The 9,575-nt window shown below is 31.4% G+C and overlaps 1 protein-coding gene across 1 annotated transcript; it reads left to right on the top strand.

Moving 5' to 3' along the window:
* Nucleotides 1–4,982: 4,982 nt before the first annotated feature.
* Nucleotides 4,983–6,802, top strand: LOC149256508 (uncharacterized). Its single transcript, XM_089457447.1, has 3 exons — nucleotides 4,983–5,330; nucleotides 5,482–5,611; nucleotides 5,826–6,802. The coding sequence occupies exons 1-3, from the start codon at nucleotides 5,015–5,017 to the stop codon at nucleotides 6,415–6,417; spliced, it is 1,038 nt and encodes a 345-aa protein (XP_089313573.1). The 5' UTR covers nucleotides 4,983–5,014; the 3' UTR covers nucleotides 6,418–6,802.
* The last annotated feature ends 2,773 nt before the right edge of the window (nucleotides 6,803–9,575 follow it).

The raw sequence follows: 9,575 nt of genomic DNA, 5'->3' as shown, positions 1-9,575 counted from the left end.
TGGTATATGATGGACGTACCAGATTAGAGTTAAATGATATATAAAGGATTGGGTCCTCTCTCTCCCAAACAAGAGTCGCATTCTTCTCCATCAAGAAGCGCATAAAGAAACAGGGCTAGAAAGAGAAACCGAATTCTGAGAAGAAGAGTAACCGTCAGGAGTCAGAAGAAAGAAGATGGCAGCCATTACATCTTCCGCTGTTAATCAAGGTATGTCATCTTAAACAATAGATCATATTAAGTTCTGTTTGTGAAATATTCGGTATTGATGATCTTTGGGCTGTTAATTGGAAGTTTTTTACATTTTTACTTCCTCAAATACTTACCTGGGAAACACTTCATTGAGATATCGGTTCTCCCTTACCCTATTTTTTTTTTATCCTTCATTTCAATTGATGACTTTGAGGTATAAAGAATATTCAGAACGCTACGTTCATGGTTTCTTTCCCATTATTGATTTCTTTTCTATTTTTTTTCTTCCTTTTTATTAGTTATAATTGCTCCATTTTTTATACTCAGAACGCTAAGTTCATGCTTTCTTTCTGATTTTTTTTTTTAATTTCATTTGTTAGTTATAATTGCTCCAATTTTGTCTTTCTTTTTTATTAATTATAATTGTCTTTCTTTATTTATATATATATATATATATATATATATGAGAGGTATATTGATTAAGCATTTTAATATTTATATATAAGGTTTATAGATTAAGTACTTTCATATTTATATATGTTTATATAATTAGTAATTTTCATTTTGTATTGCATTTTTATGTTTTCTTTTTTAATTTATGATAATTTCTTTTATACTTCTAATTCTTTATGTTTTTACTTTCTCTTTAATGCCAATTACTTAACTTAGATGCTTAAACTATTTTCAATGTCTAGCTGTTATGTAGGGTTTTTTGTCATCTCTTCTCAAGCTCACCTCTTTTCAAGATTTTGGTATTTATTCATTTTTTTACTCTAACATACCATTTTTGACACTTTATTGTTGGGGATTTCTCTAAGGGGTCATCTACTTCATTATAGATCCTTCATATTACAAATTCATTTGGAAAAATCTAATAGGGCATTGTAAAATATGAATATATTACCTAAATGGCTCTCCAGGTGAGATACTTGGAGAGTGTACAAACACTCATACACACTCACTATATTCAATCAGGAGAACACACTAGTACTCACATAATCAGGTGGTTTGAACCACTCCCTAACAAATAGGATCTCAATACTATTCTAAAGCAAAAAGCACTTAAACATAGGAAAACTAACTTTCTCCATTAATGCTAACACTACCCCTTAATGGAGAAAGGGTTCACTCAATGACATACAATGCTCGCTGGTCTTAGTCTTAGCTAGGCTTACAATGGTAAAAGACAGAGCTTTCATTTTTCTCTTCTTAAAACAAAGCCCATACTTCATTTGTGGATGAGGCTTCATCTTCACTCTATTTGCCATGAGAAAATGATGGAGATTCGCCTCCTTTTTATGTTTTCTCCCCCTACGGAGGATCACATGAACTCTTATCCTCCTCTTCGAGTATATACTAACATCCTTTGCATTTGATGTTGCAAGTTCTTGGGATTCTTCAATTGTTTCTTCATGTCTCCCAATATCTACACAAAAAACAACGTTCGATTTAGAAAGAGGACCACATTTACTTTTATCTTCCTTCTCCTTCAGGAGAGCTTTCATTTATCCATCTCTCCCTACTCCATCCCTTTCTATTGTCATAGTTATGCCTTCAGCCTCTTCACTCAGCTTTGTTGTTGCAGGCATGTTCTGCATTTGATCTGTATGTGAGGATATGCCTTCCTTCTCACCAAACCGTAATTCATCAATAAAATGTTTTTCAAACATCAAATTGATCCACTCATCATGAGGTATATAAGTCCCATCAAACTTGATTTCTACAGCTGGAAAAGTTTCAAGTTCTACAATAATGGATGTGTTTTCGTCATCACAAGTTTCAGTTACAGACACACATTCATCACCCATCATTGCATCTTCAGTTTCAAAATCAAATATGAGATCATTTTCAAGAGCAATATCTTCAACATCATTGCCCTTATTCAAACAGTATTTCATCTCTAAAACATCCCATAAAAATTTTGTACTAGAAATCTCTCCATATTCATATATTATGTTGAGTATGATGTTGTCATCTAATGTAGATGTTATAAGACTTAATGTTGATGCATCTGCACTATCATTAATAACATTTTCAACATAATCAAGTAAATTTACCTTCCATAATACTGTTTTCATTTCATTTGCCCATATTTCATAATGTGGCTTTCTATGTAAAGAGTCTGTTCCTACTTGTCTCTAGTGTGACCTTTTACGTAAAGAGTCTGTTCCTGTTCAAATTTATCTCCATTTAACATGGTATCAGAGCCCCTGAGGGCCTGGCCATCCTAGGCTGGGGAAATAAGAGAGAGTGTACTTTGTTTTAGTTTTTTTAAGTTTTTCCATCAAGCAAGGTTCGACTCTAGTTCTGAAAGTCGAGGGAGTGTATTATTCAATGGTGAGTCTACGATTCTTAGGAATCAGTTCTAGAAGCTGTGGGAAGGGACCTGAGCGATTGATTATTCCATACATCCATACAATGTCAGCAGCCTCGCGTGTGTTTCATTGGCTCCCCAGTGGAGGAGAAGGTGTGGGTTCGATTCTCGTCTGCTCCTTCTCTAGCACGGCCTCATCTGCAGCAGAGTTGAAGGCATCGAAGGCAAAGACCTTTTCGATAAGCACATAGAGAAGCCTCGTCTGGAGAGCTACATGATAAATAAGAAAGAGTGTGGGCGTAAGGTGTTGGACGCTCTGATACCATGATAAAATATGAATATATTACCTAAATGGCTCTCTAGGTGAGATGACTGGAGAGTGTAAAAACACTCATACACACTCACTATATTCAATTAGGAGAACAACCTTGTACATATAGGCTTTCACAAAATCGGGTGGTTTGAACCACTCCCTAACAAATAGGATATCAATCCTATTCTAAAGCAACAAACACTTAAACATAGGAATGCTAACTTTCTCCATTAACGCTAATAGGGTTCAACTAGGTCAAACCATCCTTAACCTTCCTTGATTACCTTGTATCAAGTGTACCCTTGCCAAGTTGCATTGCATATGTGTGTCTTCATTTGCCAATACAATCTATATTCTAAGGAAATTACCAATATTATGAGGTTTGGAACATTGGGTTACCTATCAAAACCTATAACATACTTGTTACATATACAACACTTCTCCCAACAACTAATCAATATTCATTGACATCTTAATGTGATCTTCTTGCCTATGTATATCACTAAACTTGTTGCTGTGAAGGCTCTAGCTTGGATTGTTCTTATATTTTTGAATTTCTCTTGGAAGAACAGTTTTATATTAATGCTAAATATATATGTGAATTTGTTTGGGCTCCTCCACACTTACCTCCATCACCTTTACAAGATTCTTGTCATTGGTTTGGTTTTTCTTTAAAAGCTTTCTGTTTTGTGCTGATATTTTTTATTGGCTTCCACCCGTGCCAAAAATGTGCATGAGTTGTCTCCATTACCTCATGGGAGGTTTTATACCAATTAGGGCAAGGGAGTTATTAAATTGTCTAATTTTCCAAGGGAACGTTGGGTGACTTCAAAACACTTTGATCATCAATTATGTACATTAAGAATGTTTTTGTGCATTGTACTGGACACAGGGTTAAAATTTGTTTTCCAACAAGGACAAGCATTTTGCACAAGTTCATTCAAGGAAGATTCTTCACTTTTATTTATTTTCTACCTTACATAATTAAGTTGACTAACACAATTTTGTAAACAAATCAAATGGAGAACTCTAACAAAAAGTGCTTTAACAATACACGTATTGCACCTACTGACCTTCAATCCAAAAGCAAGTAAACAATTAACTTCTCACAGTAATTCATATAATCAACTATAAAAACCTAATTAAGAGTGAAATTTTCTAGTTATATTACATTCTTAGTAGATCTCTCCTATTTGACATACTATCTTCTTAAAAATATAGAAAAGTAACATAAATTGTATAAATTTTACCTTATATTTTTTAAAACATATTAAATATATATAAGCAATGTAGAAATTTCAAAACAAAACTCTAGTAATTTTTTTTACATATTTTTATAGTTTATAAATATTTATATTTATTATAACTAATATTTAAGTAATTGGGTACAAGGTGTAAATAAATTGATTTGATTAGCTTTAATATAAATCAATGATTTAATTTTATAAAGAACAATTAAGTCAAATTCATGCTACGATATTTGAAAACAAAATTACAATAATTCTTTTTTACATATTTTTATAATTTAAAAATGTTTATATTTATTACCATGAGTATTTAAGTGTATTTGTAGATAAGGTGTAAATAAATTGACTGGCCTAGCTTTCAATATAATTCAATGATTTAATTGCAGGAAGGAAAATTAATTCAATTTCATACTAAGGAATTGAGAATAAACCCCCAAAAAATTGTTCCACCACCGGAACGAAAATAAATCATATATTTAAATATATTTGATGGACGAATCACTCCATCACCTTCCATTCCTGAAGAATGACCGTTGAGACGCTTAAAGAAAGCTACTGGGCCGCCTTCCCACGTGTCGTTTAATAAAAGTGCAAAACCTCTATTATTGTACAAATGATTTGCACTCATGTTTAATAAAGTCGTCATTATGATCCTATGTTCACACACTCCAGAGGCCTTTGGCATTTCGTCACTGTCATGAGATAGTGGCCACTGACCCGTCTCAGAACGAACGTAGTGGTTTAGGTTAACATACCAAAACAAAACATCGACAACTTGATTTTGCCACTGGTTGATCTCGCATGCTAAAGTAACTTTACGTACACATAAAATATTCTTCGAAAATCCGTCTTTCTGGGATTTAAAGAATAAATAAATCTACGTTGGCACGAGTTAAGAGCATGGCAGATTGCACTGGGATTCTCCTCTATCCCATAAGTGGTCCTCGTCATGAGAAAATTTGTTATGAATTCCATCAGAGGCCGCAGCAGACTGCCTTTATACATTTATCTCCTCGCAATTACTGGCAAAGGGAGATCAACAGAGAAGAAGTGGTCACTGAGAGATTATATAGAAGCGGTTGGTAGAGAGTTTGTTGGATTGGTCAGATCATACATCATGGATAGATCTCCCAGTCGCTTCAGTGCAAAAAACGATATTGCGGGTCTTAAACGCGGTGCTTGGACTCCTAGCGAGGATCAGATTTTGAGTGATTGCATTAAAATTCATGGAGTTGGTCATTGGAAATCTATTGCAAAGAAAGCGGGTAAATATATCTTTACAATAACCTTGAGTCCTAGTATCCCTAGTCTGTGCAAGTAGAATGATGAGTGATCCAGTAGAATCTGTATGAAAATAGCAATGTTTATGATGAGAAAGTGTAAATATATATTAAGCTGAATAAATTGGCTTTGTAGGCCTAAAACGTTGTGCCAAGAGTTGTAGATTCCGTTGGTTGAACTATCTTCGTCCAGATATTAAGCGGGGAAATATTTCCGCAGATGAAGAGGAGCTCCTAATCAGATTACATCGTCTACTTGGCAATCGGTATGTGAGTCAACATTAATTTGTCTGCAATAATTATCTAACAAGTTTTGCTAATTTGGTATAAAGTTCAGTGTATTCAATCAAAAGTTCTTACAATGATATTATATATATATAAAGTAAGGCGAAAGGAGTATGGAAAATAATGTGATCATCTGTGCAGATGGTTCAAATTATATATATAGGTGAATGGAATGTAATGTGATCATATGTGCAGATGGTCGTTGATAGCAGGGAGACTTCCTGGTCGATCGGATAATGAAATAAAGAATTACTGGAAGACCCACTTGAGAAAGAAGCTCCAAATGGGTATGCCTATTGACTCTCCTAATTATAATGAGAAAGCAGTCCAAGATAGATATGACGGCGTCACTCAAAATACACCCCTGAAAACAATGCCACTGAGATACTGGGAAAAGGAAGAAGTAGATGTAGAGAATCTTGATTGTTATAATTATGATTGTCTACCAGATACCCATGATGGAATTAATCCAGAAGAAGAGAACATGGAAGGAGGAGATGATCATGTCAGTGAAAAAGATGCCTCCGAATCATGGTGCCAATTATTGTTGGAGGATTGTACGGGGTATTATCGGTACGATCGATTGGAGTTTGTTCAAGGACTTCAAACAGACAGAGTTAATCTTCAGTCTCCCTCCGTTTCCCCAAGTGGAAGTGGAATATTGCAGGAAAAACAATCTTCTTCTTGCAATTTACTCGAACAGGAATTCTTGCAGACCGAGAATTTTAATTCGACATACTTCGAGAGTTTAGTAGAGTTGGACGAGCTGTCATCCCTTCTGGTATAAAATGTTATTAGATAATCAATGAAAACAGTGGACGGTCGGAGGAGATTAAGGAAAGTTATATGCACCGAAGGCTCCTGACAGGGAATTGGGCTTTTGATAAAAAAGGGTAGAAGAATATTGTCAACACCGAATCTACTCTGACAGAAAGGACAAATCAAACTCCGTATTGGTGAGTTTTATATAATTTAAAGATGGTTTTATAGCTGTCTGGTGTATAAGCTGCACATGGATCTAGGGCTATCGAGACGTTTTATATTTTAGAATGTTATTGTCCTCACTGTTACGTGGCCTTATAATCTCTGTTGTGGTATCCTACTAGGGCTATTCAGTCATTTTATATTTTGGCACGTCATTGTCCTCACTGCTTTGTGGCTTTATAATTTCTGTTCTGGTATCATACGTTTATTAAGCTGTTTATGTAGCCTATTATTTGTCTGAATTTCTATTAGAATATAATGCTTCTATGTTAATGGAAGAAGAACGTGTTTAACGATTATCAAAATTATATGAAATTACGTTAATTAAATCGAACCTTAATCGTTAGATGCTGTTATGTTAATTAAATCGCATCTCAATACATTCACGACAATGTAACCGACCATGGACTTTAATATATATAAACCTTATTAAAAAACAATTAATATGTATCTGAATAAATATTTATACATGTAATTTATATGCACTATAAACTATATTTTATAATATGTGTGGAAATATTTAATTATTAAATTATTGGTGATGTTAGATAAAAGTTTATTTGTTATGGAAACTTAGTTTTTACTGAGTTTGAGATTATAATTTTTATTTCTAACTTGTAAGATTAAGATATTTAGTCAATTGAAAAATTGTATGTCTAGAATAATTTATTTAATTTAAAAAAAATAAATTATTGTATTTATATTCATATAATTAGTATAATCATATTAAAAATATTAATGTGGTTGATATAGTTGAAAGTTTCACTTGTATTTATTATTTATAAATAAAAATAATTTATTGAAACAAAAATATTATTATTAATTTTGATTTTACTTAACCCTTAATAATTTCTTTGAGTTTCTATCTTTTGCAACCAAGTTATAAGGCAGTTTTTCTAAAATTAAGTATGCATTGAAAATCCTTAACAAACTCTCTAACACAATACACTCATTGATAAGCATTCAACTAAGCATATGTTGACCATATTCGCTTGAGAATTAGTTCAATTAAAATAACTAAGAAAATCAAATATTCATTCACCTTAAATAAAACTAATACATTATTATTATTATATCTGTAATAATCGCTACTCTCATTTTAAAACTCTCATAACTTAACTTGATATGAGAAGGGGTCTGGACCTAACTCAGTTAGTCACAACAAGACCCAAAACCTAAGAATGGTATAGTAATGTTTGTTTGTTACAACAATTTTAGTCCATCTATTGTATTAGTCTTTAATATTTTTTATGGAGTGAGGATTTCCCAGAAATGATCTTATATTAGTTCAACTCATATGTGTTTGTATTCCATAAATATGGTTTTCAATAATTTGAGTTTTGAGATTATAATCTAAGAATATATTTTATCTCGAAATATATATAATTTAGGTTTTTTGTGGTTTTAGCTTAGTAATATAGAACTTAGCTTATGATACATTTATTATATGAATTGAATTAATTTGTTGTAGTCATTTCTATGTTAATATGTTTATTTCGATTATATGTTTGCTTATTGATTTCATTCATAAATAAGTAATTGGATGAATGTTTTATGAAATTATTATAGTAACTCTTTAAGTCTGGTTTGCATAATAGAAGTAAATTATATTAGTTACCTTCTTTTGACGTTTGGACTCAATAATATAAATAAAAGTAAATTGTATTAGTTACTTTCTTTTGATGTTTGGGCTCAATAATATAAAAGCTTTGCATTTTAGCACCTATTTGTCTTTTATTTCATATTAATGATTGTCTTTATCAATTTTAACTTTAATTTATAATTTCATATATAAACTAAAATTAGAAATCATATTATTTTATTATTTCTATAGATAATTATATTTCCAATGCTCGTTTTTACTTCATGTATCTTAATCATTTACACATATGTTGTATTGTTAATCATCATTTAAGTCCTATATATTAGTTTATTCAACATATTTTAGTGATAAAATTAGCAATTTAGTTTTATGTATTTATTTATTTTAACTGGTAGACTGTATTAAATTTATTAACTCATAGTTCTAGGGATAAAGCTTTAGTTTAGGCATATATAGTTAGAATAGGTTAGTATTAGTTTTCTTTGGGCATTGTTCTTCATTTGAGGAGGAATCCAAAGGCTAATGAAATCTATAAAATTATTGAGAATAAACACACCAAACAATTAGGACTATTAAAGAACTCTGATCAAGATAGGCTCTCCCTTATTAATTATGCTACATAAACTTGCTTCAACAAAACCTAAATTACTTTAAAGATTAGATGTACTATAAAACCATATTGCAAACAATTTTCATAATAAACTTTCCCTATTGATTATAGTAAATAAAACTCAAATCAACAAAACTTAAATTTAACATTTTTGTGTTATTATATATATTACTAAAGAACAACTTATCCACTTATGTTATCACCTCTAGATTTTGTCTCACCTTTTCACACCTACTTTTTATTTTATGTTACAAAAATTATCACCTTAAAACAAAATTCTTTAAATAAATGTTCACCATGTAAAGATACGAAGATACTTTTACATACCTAGATACTCTAGGCATTATTCTCATGCATAATAGTGCAAATATATTGTGTAAATAACCTCCACCATAGGGTTTCTTCTCTCCTCGAAAGACTTCCTCAAATACTTAACTAGGGAACAATGAAATAGGGTATGTCTAGTAGTTTATTGAGACATAAGTTCTACTTTGGCCAAATTAGTTTTATCCTTTATTCCAGCTCATGACTCGGAGGTATGAAGAATATTCAGAACACTACGTTAATGCCTTCTCTAATGCATTATTGATTTCTTTTTAGTTTTTTTTCTATTTTTTTTTATTGCTTTTCATATATATGCATAGGTTTTCATATATATAGGTTAAGCATTTTAATATTTATACAAACAAGTTTTCTTTTATATATATAGGTTAAGCATTTAAATATTTATATATGTTTATAGAGTAAT

This window comes from Pinus tabuliformis, chromosome 7 (genome assembly GCF_031772625.1).
Source record: "Pinus tabuliformis cultivar Carrire ecotype Pingquan chromosome 7, CPIR1, whole genome shotgun sequence".
NCBI classification, from domain to species: domain Eukaryota; kingdom Viridiplantae; phylum Streptophyta; class Pinopsida; order Pinales; family Pinaceae; genus Pinus; species Pinus tabuliformis.
Note: the sequence above shows the minus strand (reverse complement) of the source record. Positions and strands in the feature narration are given on the sequence as shown.

What these genes read in the sequence shown, in the direction of transcription:
- LOC149256508 (XM_089457447.1), top strand. Translation starts at nt 5,015, where the DNA reads ATGAGAAAATTTGTTATGAATTCCATCAGAGGCCGCAGCAGACTGCCT. An exon ending in ATCTATTGCAAAGAAAGCGG is followed by an intron (nt 5,331 to 5,481) that starts GTAAATATATCT and finishes TTGGCTTTGTAG; the next exon opens with GCCTAAAACGTTGTGCCAAG. An exon ending in CATCGTCTACTTGGCAATCG is followed by an intron (nt 5,612 to 5,825) that starts GTATGTGAGTCA and finishes TCATATGTGCAG; the next exon opens with ATGGTCGTTGATAGCAGGGA.